The following is an 18,737-nucleotide window of genomic DNA, read 5'->3' as shown; positions in this document are numbered from 1 at the left end:
CATGATTATGTTTCATAAGCACATAGGAAGTGCCAGCCATTTTTCTGAAGCCAATAATTGATTGGAGTAATAATAATTTAATTCTCATTTATTGGTTAAAAGGAACATAATACGGGATGTTTGTCAAAACCTCACCTATGCTGAAGCACATCTTGGTGCTGTGCTGTTGTGACAGCCTTTGACACTCACCATGCTCACTTTAATTTATCCTCATCCTTTGATTATTATAGCACAGCAGGGATCATAAGGCAGGTGAAAAAGCCAACCGGCGTCAGTCCCTCCGCTGGTGAGCTGGTTAGCAGAGCAGGATTATGCTGGCAGTTTACCTTGAGTGCTACTGTGTCCAGGCACTGAGCTCACACTCAGGTGTGCCTACTGATAGGTGAATAGAGGTTGCACTGGCAGGTGCTACTATATCTAGACTGTCAGTGCCCTCCTCAGCATATCTGACCAGCATGCAAAACTAGTTCTCTTCTTTGCTTGTAGAAAAGCCAAGCGTTAGCAATGGCCCTCTAGGCAGCCGAATCTGGCCGAACTTGCATCTTAATCCCTCGCTCTCTAGCATAATAACTTTTGTGCAGTTAATTTTGTATGTTATTGTTATGTACCATTGAGTAGGAACCAACTCAAAGCTGACCTTCCAGTTTTTTCAGAGGCAGTAAAGTGCACAGGAGGAATTGCTATGTTTCTCCTGCAGAGCAGCTGGTAGATTTGAATTGTGTGCTTTTGAATTGGCAGCACAACTCCTTAGCCACCAGAGTTTCCTAATTTTATATATGACAAATGATGTTGGCTATGGAAAATGATTATCTTTCCATAAAGGGGACAGTTTGGAGTTTAGGGTGGTATAGTGGTATAAAACAGTTACGTATTCAGCTGCCAACAGAAAAATTGAAAGTTCGGGTTCAGACAGGTTGCTGCTGTTATTGTTGTTAGGTGCCATTGAGTTGAGTATGATTCATAGCCATTGTTGAAGTCACTGTGTTGATCCATAGCCTGGGGGATCTTTCTCTGTTTTGCTGACACTCTACAAAAGAAAGGCCAGAAAAACGACCTGTGAGAAAACAGCCACTGAACATTCTGTGGAGCACATGCGGGCTCACCAGCAGTAGAAATTATGTTGGAGGCGACTGACTTGGTTTTGGTTAAAATACATTTATTTAAGTAAAAACAAAAGCAATTTAAAAGTTGTACGAAATATATAGCCCAAGCAGTGTCCAGATACAGCAACAGTGTGAGAAATCTTGGCTTTGTGAAGCACTCTCCAAGGAAGAAGCTGGTGTCAGCTGGAATTAGGAAGCCAGCAGGAGGAAGGTAGGAGGTACTGGACAAAGAAATCTTTTGAGGTTTCCTCCTTCAGCTCAGGGTGGGCCTAGCCTGGGCTCCTGGGCTCCTGGGCTCCTGGGCTTCTGGGCTTCTGGGCTTCTGGGCTCCTGGGTGCTGGATGCAGGCACCTCTGCAGTGTGCATGCCCTACAAGCTCAGATTTTCACAAACTACCAGCCCTGGTCAGAGGTTCAATATCCTGGGAGCTAAGATCTAAGCCTTATGGACTCAAGTTGGTGTGTTCTTTCTTGCTCCACCTCCATAAGCAGCAGTAGCAGCAGCTGCCCGTCACTCAGCAGTGCCATGAATTACAGCTGTGTGGTCACAGCTGAGCTGCTGCTTTGCCCCCTTACTCTTGCAGTATGTGTGAGGAGCTCTAGTGCATAACACATAGGGTTTTGCACTGCTAACCAACAGGTCAGAGTTTGAAAACTACTGACTGCTCTGAGGGAAGAGGGTGCACAGTCTTCTATAACGATTTATCACCTTAGAATCCTGCTTGTTCGAGGGGAGCCATGAGTTACAATGGACCAGTGAGTTTTCTGAACAACCTGTACATAATCAGGATGGTTCTGAATCATGTTACTCTTCCACTTTACCTTCTACTCACATTTCCTTAAGGAGGTCTTCTGTGTATATGTGTGTGTGTGTATACACACACACACACACACACACTCTGGTGGCTTAGTGGTAAGAAGCTGTGCTGAAATTTTAAAGACACCAAATTCAAACCCACCAACTGCTCTACAGAAGAAGGATGGACATCTCCTCCCATGTGATTAACTGCCTCTGAAAACCCACTGGAGGCTCAGCTATGGGTCAGTTCCAACTTGACTGCATACAGCAAAATATATATGTAACATATTATATATACACACACACATAAATATGTATATATATATACATACATACATATATATATGTGTGTGTGTATATATATATAGTTGTTTGTTAATCACGTGGCAAGATATTGCTCATCTTTCTCCCGTGGAGCAATTGGTAGACTTGAACTGCGTGCCTTTGGGATGCTCTTGCGGGCCACCAGAGTTCTCTATATGTCCCCCCCCTCACTATTCACTGTTTGAGATAAAAAATATATCGTTGCTCTGAAAGTCCTCTGTCCCCAATCCTAGAATCTGTTGCACATAAATAATTTTTGTCCTTATCAGGAAACACCTTTATGGATTATTTCACTACAACCCCACGATGCTTGGACTTGAATCACTTCCGGATCCCACAGATACCTGGGAAATTATAGAGACCATTGGGAAAGGCACCTATGGTAAGGTCTACAAGGTGACTAATAAGAGAGATGGTAGCCTGGCTGCAGTCAAAATTCTGGACCCGATCAGTGTAAGTAACTCTGACAACTGATGACCACATTACAGTGTTTCATGAATATTGAACATTCAACTTCTTTTCCTGATCCTAGAGATAATGTTAATGAAGCCCAGCATGAAATTTCAAAATAAAAGCATGATTAGCCAGCCCCAATGAATGGAGGGACTTCACTTGGAATTAAATATAGTCTTGACTTTTTGTTTCTTGGCCATTTCACTGTTGGTTTGTTTTTTGTGGACCACTGGCCTCTTCAAAGAGTATCCCCTTGGAAAGAGTGAGGCTTTTTATATATATATTATTAATTTCAATGAACATTTACAGAGATTGTGGATTTCCATTCTTTCATTGTTGCACTTTTCTCCCCGCCCACCCCCAGTTCTCTCTTCTTCAAAAGCAAAAGAAAAACTCCTTAATTGGTATACAAACCCCCAGCACCCCCCCCAGCCCCACCCCGAGTACACTCCACTCTGCAACCCTCATTCCAAACTCTTATGATAATCATAATGCCCTAAAATATATTACGTTTAAACTGTTCTCTCCCTCATCAGCTTCCATGCAGTAAACATAATTTATCCAGTTTTTCTCAGTCTTACCCACACCCTGATGTCAGCCTCATTCTACAACAGTGTCATCATAGAGTATTTGTTCTTTTATGACTGAGATGTTTAAGACTGAGGCTTTTCAATTATCTGAGCCTATCTCTCATAAGTGGAAGCAGGAGCGGCATTCACTTCCGAAATGGCTTGCCTCCGGAAACTCTATGTATGAACAGTGCTCAGGCTGTTCGTTCATAGGGTCGCTACGAGTCGCCTACGACTTGACGGCACCAAACAACAACAACAACATCTCTCATAAAATTCAAAACATCCCAGATATGTAATCTTTTATTATCTTTTTATTGTTGTGTAGTGTCAAGTCAGACCAAACCATTGCTAACCATCGAGCAGGTTGTCAGAGGCAGCTAATCAGTGGTTTCTAGCACAGCTCTGAACGCTGAATGAATAATGCTCCATAATTTTGACTACTAAGATAATATGTGTCCTACCTTATGTTCTGGTAGCATAGTGTGTAGTGCATTGTGCACCATATAAAAGGCTGGCTGTTCAAATCCAAGCACCTGCTTCTATGGAGAAAGATGGACTGTCTTCTCTCAAAAACATTCACAGCCTCAGAAAAACCGCTGAAGCATTGCTATTGGTTGGGATTGACTCAAAGGTTATGCATTTCTAGTGGGTTGCTTGTGTTGACTTAGTCTTCTTTAATGGCTTTGAAAATGTGTACCTTAAAAAATGTAAAAGATATTTAGAGTGTTAAAAAAAATAGAGACATTCTATTAATATAATAACTAGGAGATTTAACTGGAATTGGACTGGCCATTCTTAAGTATTTTCACAATATTAAAAATACAGTGACTCTGCTTCATTAAGTGATTACTTGATCATGATATCTATATTCTTTCTTACACAGTAATTTAGCTTAATCCAGCATGTGTTTTTTTGTCCCCTTTAGGACATGGATGAAGAAATTGAGGCTGAATATAACATTTTGCAATTTCTTCCTAATCATCCCAATGTTGTAAAGTTTTGTGGGATGTTTTACAAGGCGGATCAGTGTGTGGGAGGACAGCTGTGGCTAGTCCTGGAGGTAAGAGGCACCTGTGGGCTCCATCGACTTAAACAGGGGTAAGCAGACACCTGTTGCCTAAATGTACTTTGTGACACACATATGAAGAGGTAGTCTCTTCTTTATGTCAGAGGTGAAGGAACACTGGTGGCATAGTGCATAACATGCCAGGCTGCTGTGAATTTGGTGGTTCAAATTCACCAGGCACTCTGAGGGAGGAAGACAAGCGGCCTCCTCCCACAAAGATTTATGGCCTAGAAAACTCAGTATAGAGAGTCAGAATGTGCCCAACAGCAATGAGTTTCTTGTGTATGTGTGTGTGTGTTATATGCACCTTACCAGATATTGTTATTCTATTCTGCTCTCCTTGTGGGTAAACCATGTGCTGAAATGTTCATGTTTCTCTATTTCAAAAGCTCAGTAGTCTTCTATTTTCACAAACAATGAATACAGGACTGCAAATTGAAATGGTACTTCTCTGCTCCATACTGGGGAACATTTCATAGAAAACATTGCAACCGTCAACAATTGCTTAACCAAAGTGTTCTTGGCTTGGTAAACATTGATTAGTCCATTCAAGTTCATTAATCCTCATCTTGGACTGAGAGTTCCTGACAACCTACTCCAAGATTTGCCTGTGAAAGGTTTATTGGAAAATCTTCAAGGGAGAAGAAGACCTATGAGGGAGACATTAAATGAAGATGCAATAGAGGCCTCAGCTGAGGACTACATGAAGGTGGAATGCTCTTTCAAAGTTGTCCTGAATTATATCTTCTCACGAGCCAATCATTGGCTGGGTGCTGCCCCTGAAAGGATGTGGCTTTCGGTGAGGTAGTTTCTAGGATCTAACAAGGGTACTTCTCTTTGGCGGCCACCTGGTGAAAAGTCCTCCTGGTGAATACTGGCTGAACATCAGCCCTTCAGGCCTGGTTGGGAGAACCAGGAGGGGATGCGCATAGCTGTGCATGATGAAAAAGAGCCCAAGACTGTGAACTGTGCACATGCTCTGCTGTCAATGGCCTTTTCAGGGTGACCATAATAGGCTGCCCTGAAATACTCATATAACAATCCTTCAGCAATTTAAGATGCTGGCATGTATGCATTTTGTATAATGTTTGGTTTGTGCGCACACACACACACACACACACACACACACACACAGAGTTTCATGACCATGCATCCAAGCATAGCCTACACGTAATGTAACCATTTTGCTCTCACCACACCTATTTTAGGAGTGTGATAGAACATGCACCCAGTAGAATGGTGATATGTTGAATATTGTTCTCTGCGTCCAGTATACTGAGATGAAATTTATGTTGCTTTTGCTTTTTCCATGCTGGCTGGAAGACCATTCCTTAGAGCAATTCTAGAACAGATGAAAATATTATTAACCACCCCTTAAATCATGAAAGCTCTGGGGAAAAAAAGCAAATAAAAATGTCTTTTCTGAAATTCATTACTAATTGTTAGCAGTAGGTAAATAAAAGCTCTATTTTGTGATAGACAGCTACTATATTAGGAATATAGGAGAGAAAGCATATATATTTACATACATATACAAACACACTATAATGTGTTAGAATATTTTTGGTTTATATTTTAGAGAAATAAAAAATCTAAAAACTCTAACTCTTCCCCCCCCCCCCCACCTAAATGAAATATAAGGTGGCTCAAAGCCCTGAAGGGCCTGAGGGCTACAGGCCCTCAAGCCTGGTTAAAATTTGTTTTTTTTGGTCAAACATTCCTCTATGTAGTATAGCACTGGTCTGTGTGCATTGCTGTACAGAGGTAACTTATGGTTGCTGTGATGCTAAACACTGTGACACTGATGTGTCAAATGTGATATTGTTTACCCATGGTGGACAGTGTTTGGTGGAGCTTCCCGATTAAAACAAGCTTGGAAGCAGGAGTGGCATCCACTTCTGAAATGGCTTGCCTCCAGAAACTCTATGAACAGTGCTCAGGCCTTTCATTGGTAGGGTTGCTATGAGTCATCTACGACTTGATGGCACTTAACAACAACAAATGTAATAGAATGAGAAATTAGACCTCTAAGAGAAAAATAACACTTAGGAAAAGACCTAATAATATGCATTAAGGCATCAACTGCAACTTATCTGATTCCTTTCAGTTGTAAAACTTCTGGTAGGTAGAAAGTAGTAATGTAACATGAATCAAATGTTCAACCTGAAAAAAATGAGTAATAGTAAATATAAGGTTAAAAATTTGTCTTAAATTTTAAATCTGAGAAAAGCAGCCGCTTAAAAAAAAAAAATCTGTCCTAATAAAGTACCTGCTCTATATGTAGTTCTATGTAGCATCTAATATGTAGCCAGAGCAAAGAAACTGTTGTCCGAATTTCCCCTCTATTTAAGCTTTGGGTCCATATTAAGCTCAATTACCATTCAAAGTGTTAAACATTTAGTCATTGTCATCATTGATATTTTGGAATGAATTACATTTGTCAAATTCACAAATTATTGTCTTAATGAGACTCTGATAAACTGAAACAGGGATCATAAATTCTGATTGGTAAGAGATGGGCCAGAAAACATTGGAGCAAGAATATGGCTCAGACACCAACTTCTTTAGGGAGTTCAGGTACCAGGATGTAGACACAGAACTCTTGGGAGTTGAGAATGGAAGAACTTTGAAGTGTAGCAGAATTGTACCTTACATGATTATGATTATGCTGTCCTTGCCCAGCAAAGGAGAGGAGAGGGTTAAGCAGTGGGACAGAGTCTAGCAACTCTTCTTCTCAACAAACATGTCCCCTGGAAAGAGGGGGAGAGGAGCAGATAGATACTCATCTTGCCTCTTACAATGTGAGCACCTCACTCTTCTGACCAGCGTCCTAGGGTTTCAAGTGGACAAAAATCACCTTGCCATTGAGTCACTTCCAGCTCATGGTGACCCTGTGTGTGTCAGAATAAAATGGCACTCCATGAGATTTGCAGCCCCTATGTGCAGGGACTTAACTGTTACCTTTTTGCTTAGCAGCTGACTGCACTAACCATTTGCACCATTCAGAGATCTGATTTTGAGGCATGTTAGGAGTAAGGGCTCTACTTTTCAAAAGTCAGTGATTGTAATCCTCGTGGGTTACAACTCTTGACTTTACCTAGTAGTGTTCAATCAAATAAATATGATATCTAACACAGGAGGGAAATACTCAGAGGTGGACAGTGTTGAACGTCATGTGTTCTAGGAAGTCTTCTACTTTGGATTATACTGGGTTTTTGCTTTCTATTCTCTGTAGGGCCTTATCTAGGAAAAATAAAGCCGACCAAATAATGAGACACTGAAAATGAAATTCCTTTAGATTCTATGCTCTAAACCAAATCCATATGCTGGTGCAGAATATACTTTTAAATTGGTGCTTAGACAAGAATAAAAGTCTGGTGATTGTGTTGCATCCGACATTCCGAAATAACATGGAAGAAAGTTGGTGATTTATTGAGCAGAGAACATTTTATTGCTTGAAATTATGACCATCTTAGCAAATGCACATACTGTGAATGAATCAATATTCAACGATGTTTTGAAAAATAGATGTGGGCCATAAATGATTTTTCTATTTTTCTGTGTTTGGAACAACATGCTCATTAAATTCTAAATGCATCCAGCTGCCTCACTTCCTGAATGCTGAGGGCGTGGGGAGGAGCTGCAGGCACGCAGACACACCTCTGTGCTCCAGTCTGACTCCTGGCAGCGTGGGCGGAATGGAGGGGCTGCAGGTGGCAACCTACGGGGCGGGGCGGAGGCCTGGCGGTCTTGACAACTTTAAGGGGGTTATTTCATTAGATGCATTTAAGTGTAATTGTTTGACATGCTTTTACAAAGTCCTGCCCATTTTTACTGGAAACATGCTCTGCTTAGAACAATGACGGGCTGTACCTGCTTTCTTTTTTTATATCTAGATACCCACAGTCTTTTCTCTATAACCCACAGGCTGCCCTTTTAAACCTTGCTGGGAGACTTGGCAGCTTCACAGGAGCTCTTCCTGCAAAGGTGCCCTGAGCAGTTTAATGAAGTCAGACAGCCCTTGACATTCAGTGAACAAAAGGCACCAGCTGAGCAAATCCTCCTGTTGCTCTTAAATCTGCAGCTGAGTTTTGATCCTTGTGACAAAATGGCTACTTTTAGTGCCTTCATGTGTTCTAAAAGAAAGTTTATACATTTTTCTCCTATAGGTTAAGAAAAAAAATGCTGAATAGGCCACTGTTGTAAAAGTGGGCACATTTAAAAGAGACTAAAAGGAACTTTCAGGGGAAAGTCCCAGGGATGAGTTATGTTGGATCATCACCAGCATTCAATTTACATTTTCTCTGGGGAGAATTTTACAGCATGTTTGCAGTACAACAGAGTGTGTGCCTTCTGCCAAGGCAACCGCGCTGAGGAGTGGCTCTGGTGATTGTACGTCATTGTCTTCTTTGTTGATATTTCCCAGCTATTTCTCTTCCTCAACCATCATAGTCTGTTGTTCAAAAGCTGTTGGTAAAAAACAAAACAAAATTAAAACAAAAACCCAACAACAACAAAACCCACAGAAAACTCACACAACATACCTCACAAAAGCTTCCTGATTATGTCTTTCTAATCTCGCTCCTTGGGAGTCTTGACTTCTTGACCCTGCTTCCTCGGGTGGTTCCAATAATCACTCCCAAAGGACGATCCAGATTCTTGTGTCTTCCTCTGCTGTCTACGCTCCAATCTGCTTGAGTCATGCTTCCAGACTGCAAATCTCAACATGAAGGCTAACCTGTCTGAAACTTCACAATAACTTAGTTCTCTCTCAATATATACCATGATATAGGACATCATTATACATATATCATGAGTTATATATAGTCATGTATCATAATACCATGCTGTTTCACTAAATATCTCATGACTAACAAATACGTCTTGAGCTATATAGTGAAATAGCATAGTGTGACACATACAACATACACTTATAAAACTCAGGCTCTTTAGCTGAACACACCTATCCTTTCTCATTCCTCACCTCCCTGATTGGGATCTTAGCATCATTTGTTCCAACAACAGAATATTGTGTTTGTGTGTGTCATTCCGTTCATGTTCCATGCCTTTCGACAAGATGCTCTTTTCCAGAGAATGGCTTTTCCTTTCTGCCCAAAACTAATTTCTAAACGGAACTTATTGTAAATGTTATGTCCTCTGGAAAGATTGCCCAGGATGTGCCCTCTCCCCCTACCTTGAGCAGAGTTTAATATTCACTCCTTCTGCACCACTGTAGGCATGCTCCTGCTTCCACATCACACAGTCTTATTTCTTTATCTGTCTTTGTGACTGGGCTACTTGAGAGTAAGGATCATGTCATATTTATGATCAATGGATAATGAATTGAACAGTCACGAAGTACTGTGAACCAAGAGGCAACTTCGTTTTTAATAATTGAGCACCACTTCATTCCTGACCCTTAAGGCAGGCAGCAGGTTTTTACTTATTCTGAACTTGTCCAATTCATTGCCTTCTTTGGGAAGTAGCAAATTCTAATGTTTCTACACCATTTTCACTATCCAGTCCACAGTTCAGTCACTTAGAGTAACTCAATTTTCTGAGTATGTCAGTTTCTCAGATGGATGAGATGTGTGTTGTTTTGATGTTGTAAAGCAATGTCTCCGCTATTTCAAATACCTTCGGTCATTCACATTAGACAGATTTTAGTGGGATTTCTAGAATAAGACAGACAAGAAAGAAAGACCCGGTGATCTAATTCTGAAAATTAGACAATGAAAACCCAACAGATTGCAACTCACTTTATATAATCTGAAAGATGAGCCCTCTATTTTGAAGTCAGTGACTTCATCTTACTTGGATCCACAATCAATATATTTGGTACCAGCACTCAAGAGATCAGGAGACCTACAACCAGGATAAGATAATGTAGATGAATGGGATCTTCTAAGACTCAAATCCCTATGCACATCCAAGAACTTCTCCAACAGGGTAAAAGGGGAGGCCACTACTGGGAAAAAGTATTCGGTAATAACATATCAGATAAGGGACTTATATCCAGAATTTATGAAATACTTGAGCACCACAACAAGATAAAGGTAAATAATCCAATAGAAAAATGGGCACAGGATATGAACAGGCACTTCACCGAAGACGACATTCAGATGGCTAACAAGCACATGAAGAAATGCTCAAAATCCCTAGCCCTAAGAGAGATGCAAATTAAAACAACTATGAGATATTATCTCACCCCAGTCAAAATAGCAAAATTTAACAGAACAGCAAGCAACAAATGCTGGTGAGGTTGTGGAGAAACTGGAACCCTGATTCACTGTTGGTGGGAGTGTAAAATGGTGCAACCCCTGTGGAAAGCGGTATGGCGCTTTCTCAAAAAGTTGCAAATAGAGATACCATTTGACCCTACAATACCACTACTGGGAATATACCCAGAAGAGACCATAACTGACACCCAAGCAGATATATGCACACCCATGTTTATTGCAGCTTTGTTCACAATAGCAAGGAGTTGGAAACAACCTAAGTGCCCATCAACAAATGAATGGCTAGAGAAGCTGTGGTATATTCACACAATGGAATAGTATGCTGCATTAAAAAACAAGGAACTCATGCAATACTACTCAAAATGGTTGACTCTGGAGAACATTATGCTGAGTGAAATGTACCAGTCACAAAGGGACAAATATTGCATGGTGCCACTGTTGTAGAATGGGACTGTCCTTGGGATTGGGGAGAGACTGAGTAAGATGGTTTCAATAATGTACGCGGCTCTGAAACAGAGAAGAGAGAAAACTGTTTAAAAGAGACATGTGATTAGGTATTTCGGTCATGACAGGAGTCTAGAGCGATGGCTACATGGTGGAGTGGACCTGGGGGAGGGTTTGTAAAATAATGAAAGAATCTTTTACTTTTCCAAGAGGGTAATGTCTGGTGGGGGGGAGCCTTGGGAGGGGACAAATCTACAACAATGAATGAATGGAAATCCAAAGCCTCTGTAAATTTTCACTGAAATTAATAACAAATTTAAATTTAAAAAAAAAGAATTAAGTTAGAGTAAGGATGGCAATGGAACCACCTTACCTCTGTAACTTGATTTGTGCCACTATTGGAACCTCTACTCTGAATATTATTGCTTTTCAATTTTTGACTCATGCACTTTTAACTTGTTAGTTAAATTTTTATCTTCTAGGCTGCAACACTTCCATGATACAAGGATATGAACATGTACGGCTAAGCACAATTGATAACAGTGCATCTAAATTCCAAAATCAATCTCCATAATAGTCTATGTGTTTCCTACTTCCAAAGGGGCCCTTTAGAGTAGTGAGAGAAGACCTTCACTCTGAAAACCACAGCGTCCCTTTTCAGCAGGAAGTAGCTAAGAGAATACGCCATCCCCTTTTCCTTATGAATCAGGGTGAAGTCTCTCTCAGGGAGGAGTGATAGGGAATGGCAAGGGACACACTGACAAAGGAGATTAATCAGAACTGGCTTTGACAAGCACAGTGGCATTTGGACAAGAACAAATGGGGATGAGGGTGGAGAAAACAGTGCAACAATGAATGAATGAATGGAATGCCAAAATCTCTGTAGATGTTCATTGAAATGAAAAATAAACAAACTAAATTTAAAAAAAAAAAGAGATCAGGAGATATATTGCACTGGGAAAGTCTGCAGTCAGAGACTTCTCCAAATTTCTGAAGAACAAGTGATGTGATGTCAGTCTGAGGACCAAAGTCTTCCTGATTCAGTCCGTGGTCTTTTCAGTCACTTGCTTTGCATCTTCTGAGCTGAACAATGAATAAGAAGGGCAGAAGAATTGATGCCTTTGCTTAGTGATGTTGGAGAAGAGTACTAAATATCCTATGGACTGCCACAAGAACATACAAATATATCTTGGAGAAGATGTAGCCAGAGAGCTTCATGGATGATAAAGCACATAGTCTCATATACTTTGGACATGTTGTTGTGAGAGGCTCCTCCTTGGAGAGGGACATCATGCTTGGACAGGTGGAGGGCCAGTGGAGGAAAGGGACACAGTGACTGCAGCAATGGGCTCAAGGGTGTCAGAGATGATGAGGATGCAACGGGATAGGACAAGATTCAGATCTGCTGTTCATAGGGTCACTATGTGGAGTGATCAACTTGATGGCATCTAACAACAGCAACCATAAGACATTTCAATGTACAGGCCCACAGCAATGGGCTCAAGCATACCAGCAATCATGAAGATGGTTCAGGATTAGGCAATGTCTTGTTCTTTTGTCAGGGTCACCAAGAGTCAGAACAAACTTGTGACAACTAACAATTACTCAGTGTTTTAGGCACTCTCTTTTTCTTTGTCATCTTTTCTTCTACTGAGAGGCCTTGGCAGTGAGAGTGGAGACCTCTAAACTATGTGATAAACCTCCAAGTTCTTTTGATGATAAAACAGTGCTGTCAGCCTTGGGTACCTCCTGAGGTCCCTGGTCCCTGACAATTCCTCCTAATGTAAGGTTCTTTCTCTGCAAGATGTCCATAATTAGAGCTGAAAAGATAGAATAATAGGAGTTAATGTATTATTATCTTGATAAAGAGTTGTCTCCTTTTAGAAAAGGTGCTAATCTGTTTTCTTTGCCAATTGACTCAAGCAGCCACAACCCAGGGAACCACCCACACTCTACTTGTTAACTTGTTAATTTCCAGGGAAGTGCTAGGTGTAGCCTGCATCTCTAAAACAGGATCTTAACTTTTCAAGGTCAGGATGCCTTTGAGAATATCAAGAACACTGTGAAATTCCTTTTCAGAAAAATACAAGATGCATATGCAACACACTGCCTTTATTTTCAGGGTGATTTACATGCGCTGCTCAAATCAGAACTTTCCATTTTAGATGGCCTGTAGCAAACCCAAACCTGCAAATTGACTTCCACTGTTAGTGTTTTAAGTTAAGGAGAAAGCAAAAATTCATATATCATAAAAATTATCTTCAAACTGCCAAGAAACTATAGTATACCTGATTATGCACTCAAATCTGGATGATGTACAATTTATAATTAAGGCCAAATGTTGTTGTTGTGTACGGTTGAGGTGGAACCGACCCATAGCTGTCCCTCCAGCAGATTTTCAGAGGCAGTAAATCACCTGAGAGGAGACTGCCATCCTTCTCCCGAGGAGCAGCTGGTGGATCCAAACCTCATACCTTTGAGTTGGTAGCACAAGATATAATCTTAAAGTATTTTTAGTTACAGAAAAAGAAGAGCAGATAGGTATTGTAAGCCTAAAGTGTAACAAATAAAGTTAACTATACACATGCTGGAACTCTGTTCTATAAACTTCACATGTAATGACAATTCGCGAGACAGCTCTTGGGCATCTAATGCTTTTAGTGTCACCACTGGTGGCATCAAGGTTTGAAATAACAAAAATTCATTCTTTCCCAGGTATTAAGTACATCCTCCATTTCACTTATTCCTGTATTTTCATTTTTTAGGTTTTTACAAAATGGTTGTTGTTGTTGTTATGTGACATCGAATCAACTATGATTCGTAGACACCCTAAGTGGTAGTAATATATGTTAGTTTATATATTTATATATAAAACATGTCATTAAGTGCTGTTGAGTTGAGTACAATGAGTTGAGTAAGAGGAGTGACTCATAGCGACCCCATGAGCAATAGAACTGAACTCGGTCCTATTCTGTGCCATCCTTATCATCCTCAACGCACTTGAGTCCATTGGCGCAGATACTGTATCAATCCGTCTCATTGAGGGTCCCCTCCTTTGCTGAGTCTCCACCTTTCCAAGGAACAGCTTCATCTAACAACATGTCCAAAATATACGAGATAAAGTATTTTTGTTTCGTATCTCATATCTTTGTCTCTGAGGAGCACTCTGGTGACACTTTCTCCAACATACAAACACACACACACACACACACACACACACACACACACATTGCCATTTCAACATATTTTACATGAACAATTCAGTAACGTTCATGATACTCATTATGTTGTTCAATCATCTCTTTTATCTATTTCCAAGTTTCTCCCAACATTCCTCAGCTCAGTATCCCTTGAGTAGTGAGTTTCCATTTCCCCTCCTATGCTTTTTTTTTGTATTTACTCGTAAGTGATCACCTTGAATAAAAACTGCAGGTGTGCACTCAGGCACAGAGAACTAGACTTGACTTCATGATGGAAATTTGAGATCGAATTACTCTGAGCAACTCAGTTTTTTGCACTGAAAATTTGCTTTAAAAAAATGTGGTCTTTAATCATTGGGCTCTTCTTAATTATTTTTTCTTTTCTTTTTGTATGTGCATTGCCCTGCCTTCTTTGTGGGGCACCTCCTCTTCAGCTATGCAATGGAGGCTCTGTCACTGAGCTTGTCAAAGGTTTGCTCATGTTTGGCCAGCGGCTGGAGGAAGCAATGATCTCCTACATCTTGCATGGTGCCCTCATGGTAAGGATGTCCACAAGTGAAGACAGCAGAGGGAGCAACTGGTCCTTTGCTTCACACTCGGTGCATATTAACGATGGGGCAATCTCCTTTAATATGCGATGTTTGTAAGGGTGCTGTAGTCAATGTAGCCTTGGATTAGACTTAAATAACAGGGTAATTGTTTTTGAATCAGCATGTAAATTTTCCCCTTTCTCTTCTTTGTTGTTCTGTGGTGGTGGGACTCCATGCAGGGCCTTCAGCATTTGCACAACAACCGAATCATCCACCGTGATGTCAAAGGGAATAACATTCTTCTGACAACAGAAGGAGGAGTTAAGCTCGTTGACTTTGGTAATGACTGCTCCGAATTTGTTTTCTTGATGTGTGCACGTTAGCCAGAGGCGACAATTTATTGTAATCTCAGAAGACAGGGGCCTTTCTGTTACACTGTAGGCTGAGGGAATTTTTTCCATGAGATGCGGCCTGGAGAGTGGGGAGGGGGCGGGGGTTTACCAGATGGATCACCCTAGGAGACGCTATTTGTTAATTTCTTTTCAGCTTTAGAAGCATTTTTATTAAATTTTTTTAAAAAATCATAAGTGTTTCCAAAGAATAATCTGATGGAAAAACGTTTGTTTTCTGGCAGGAATTTCACATTTACCAATTGCCTATAATTTACATTTTCTCCTTTCTTGTTTTGCATTTGAAAAGAAAAGCAGTTTGATCTTTCAGATGCCTTTCATTTGCCTCAGGCCACTTATTCCTAGTAAGCCAAAGGTAAAATTGTCCTTTGGGCCTGAGAGAGAACATCCCTTTAAATTGTGATGATTGCTGCCAGATGTGAGACTACTTGAACTAGAAACGTAATAGGAATTGCAAGTATGACAGGAAATGCAGAGCAGTGGCACCTAAGGCCAGATAGGAAGTATCTTTTGGCAAAACTTTTGTATTGATTCTTACCAATCAGTAAGCCATTTCATTTTCTTTTTTTAAAAAATTTTTTATTTTATTTTAATAATTTTAATGAACATTTACAGAGACTTTAGATTTCCATTCATTCATTGCTGCACTTTTCACCCTGCCCAGATGCCCCCCGCCCCCCAGTTTGCTTCTCTCTTTGAAAAGTAAAAGAAACACTCCTTCCCTGGTACACAATCTCCCCCGCACCCCTCCCACCGCCCCAAGTACATTGCTTTTAAATTATTTTCTCCCTCATCTTCCTTTTTAAAGTTTATTGGATGGTTTATTGTCTAGATGAGTTCAACAATAGTTAATACTTCAAGATCATTGCTACAAATGAAAGGAAAACCCCATATTTGAAAGCACTTTTAAACATGTTCTTTGTCAGTGTTAACATCCCACGGCCACTGAATCAGTTCTGACTCGCAGTGACCTTCCTTTGGCTGCAGATCTTCATGAGAGGAGGCTTCCTGTCTTTCTCTGTGGAGCAGCTGGCAGTTTGAAATGGCACACACTCTGGTCACTAAGTGAACCCTGGTGGCCTAGTGGTAAGGAGTTGTGCTGCCAACTCAAAGGCACGCAGTTCAAATCTATCCGCTGCTCCACCGGAGAAAGATGCCTAGTCTCCTCCCATGTGATTTACTGCCTCTGGAAACCCCCTGGAGGGTCTGCTATAAGTCTGTTCCTACTGGCAGCACTTAAGGACAGCATGCTGCTGGTTTGGAGGGAGGGACATGGGATGACTGGTGGCATTGCATGAAAAGAACATTCTTAAAGTGCTTTATCATTTCTAAGTCATTTTCACATTCTTTCATTTGGTCTTAAGAGGAGTCCTTTGTGTTAGCTGTAGAAAGTATCATTATTCTTAATTTGAAGATGAGAAAACTAAGGCTAAAAGAGGAGGTGGTCTGTTTATGTCATGCAGTTAGTGCCGTAATGTTGTTATATACCGTTGAGTCAGAACCTACTCATTGCTGACCCTCCAGCACATTTCTAGAGCCTGAAAATTAAATGGGAGATTGCCTGTCTTTCTCTTGCAGAGCAGCTGGTGTATTTGAACCTCATGTCTTTAGATTGGCAGCACAGCTCCCTACAACTAAGCCACTGGAGTTCCTTAGTGACATAATGCAGATATAAAACAGGTTTTTTTGACTGATAATGCAGGGTTCCTTTTCCTACTTCAGCTGATGACAAAATTTACTGGAAGCATGTTAAATTTAAGGTCTTCAGTATTAAACCCTAGATAATAATAGGATTAGTCGGGTTCTTTATCCATTTGACAAAATTTGCTTTCTTACCAGATTTCCAAGCTTCTAGGTAGAATAAGGCACTGATTCCCGCCCCCCCACCTCCCCAGATACCTTAGTATGCCAACCTTCTTTCCCCATAAATCATACATAATAACTTAGGACAAAAGAAATCATCTGAAAATATTTTTAAATAATAAAATAGGAGATCTTTTATGTTCATTCTATACATTGATGTGTATCTTTTGCATCAAAATTTATGAATGATAATATTCAGCATGAAAAACTATTCTAGAAATTTAGGTAAAATAATAAGTGCTCAAATACAGGAATTGGCAAGCTAAAGCCACAGGCCAAATCTAACCTGTGTCCTGTTTTTGTGTGACCCATAAACTAAGCATGTTTTTAAACTTTTGAATGATTGAAGGTGGGAGAAAAGATATTTTGTGACCTGTGAAAATTATTTGAAATTAAAGTTTGAGCACTCATCCATAGAATTTTACAGGAACATAACTATTCTCATCTATCTATCTATCTATGGCTGCCTTTGCATTAAGAAGGCCGAGTTGAGTTGTAACAGATGTGACCCATAATACCTAAAATATCTACTACCTTTTTGGAAAAGGTTTGCCAATCTCTATGTCTAGCTAGATCATCCTCTGCTCACTGCTGAATTATGAAACTCTTTTTCATAGGTGTCTCAGCCCAACTTACCAGTACACGTCTACGAAGAAACACGTCAGTTGGCACCCCATTCTGGATGGCTCCTGAGGTAAGAAAGGATAACTAGTTCTCTGTGCTTGTTGAATACTTTTATTTTATGCCTTTCTCTGACTGTACATGTTTCAAGTCCTCTTCACTTTCGACACGCAAATGTTTAGTATGAGTTTTGCTTTCAACATAAACAAGTGAGCAACCAAATAAAAATCCTTACAACTAGATCAGTAAGTAACACCATAAATGCAGATAATATTGAAGTTGCCAAGGATTTAATTTTACTTGGATCTGGTGACAGCTGAGAAAATGAACAATTCATTGCATAGGACAAATCCATTGCAAAGGATCTCTTGCAAGAGTTAAAAAACAAAGAGAGCACTAAAGTATGCCTGATATTTCTGTTTGTCTCATAAGTATGTGAAAGCTGGACAATGAATAAAGAAGACTGAAAAGTAGTTCACATCTTTGAATTATGGTATTGGTGAATATAAATATACCATGACTTCTAGAAAAATGAACAAAACTCTCTTAGAAGAAGTACAATCAGAATACCATTAGAATTGACAATAGTGAGATGATGGTTCTCTCAAGGACTCTGGGCATATTATGAGGAAGGTCCAGTCCTTGGAACAGGGCATGTTGCCTGGTAGAGGGTCAGTGAAAAACAGAAGACCCTCAATGAGATGGATGATACCGTGGCTGCGACAATGAGGTCAAACACAGCAATGATTTGAGGATGGCTCAGAGCAGGGCGGTGCTTCACTCTCCTGTATGAAGAATTGCTATGAGCTCAATGACACGGAACAATACCATTGTATGCTTTCTACACACAACTTTCAGGAAGAAGAAAGCCTTTATCCTGAGTGGATTGTAATCAGGTAAGTGACATTAATGAGCTCTAGCAAAACCCAGCCAGAGAGGGAGGGCAGGAGGTGTCACTGGGCAAGGTCACCTCGGATAACAGCAAAAGGAGGCGTCTTCCAGGTCAGACCCAGCAAAACCCGGCCAGAGAGGGAGGGCAGGAGGCGTCACTGGGCAAGGTCACCTCGGATAACAGCAAAAGGAGGCCAGAAAGGAAAACATAATCTACACAGGA

General features: G+C 40.5%; 1 protein-coding gene across 1 annotated transcript in view; it reads left to right on the top strand.

The window, feature by feature from the left end:
* Nucleotides 1–1,850: 1,850 nt before the first annotated feature.
* Nucleotides 1,851–18,737, top strand: part of MYO3B (myosin IIIB) — a 642,969-nt gene continuing 626,082 nt past the window's right edge. The window contains exons 1-6 of the mRNA XM_006878970.1: nucleotides 1,851–1,858; nucleotides 2,495–2,678; nucleotides 4,176–4,310; nucleotides 14,634–14,738; nucleotides 14,969–15,068; nucleotides 17,620–17,696. Coding sequence (XP_006879032.1) covers nucleotides 1,851–1,858; nucleotides 2,495–2,678; nucleotides 4,176–4,310; nucleotides 14,634–14,738; nucleotides 14,969–15,068; nucleotides 17,620–17,696 — 609 coding nt within the window. The remainder of the gene's footprint in view (nucleotides 1,859–2,494; nucleotides 2,679–4,175; nucleotides 4,311–14,633; nucleotides 14,739–14,968; nucleotides 15,069–17,619; nucleotides 17,697–18,737) is intronic.

The sequence above is a fragment of the Elephantulus edwardii genome, unplaced genomic scaffold (genome assembly GCF_000299155.1).
Source record: "Elephantulus edwardii isolate Elephantulus edwardi_28Jun2011 unplaced genomic scaffold, EleEdw1.0 scaffold00001, whole genome shotgun sequence".
NCBI classification, from domain to species: domain Eukaryota; kingdom Metazoa; phylum Chordata; class Mammalia; order Macroscelidea; family Macroscelididae; genus Elephantulus; species Elephantulus edwardii.
Note: the sequence above shows the minus strand (reverse complement) of the source record. Positions and strands in the feature narration are given on the sequence as shown.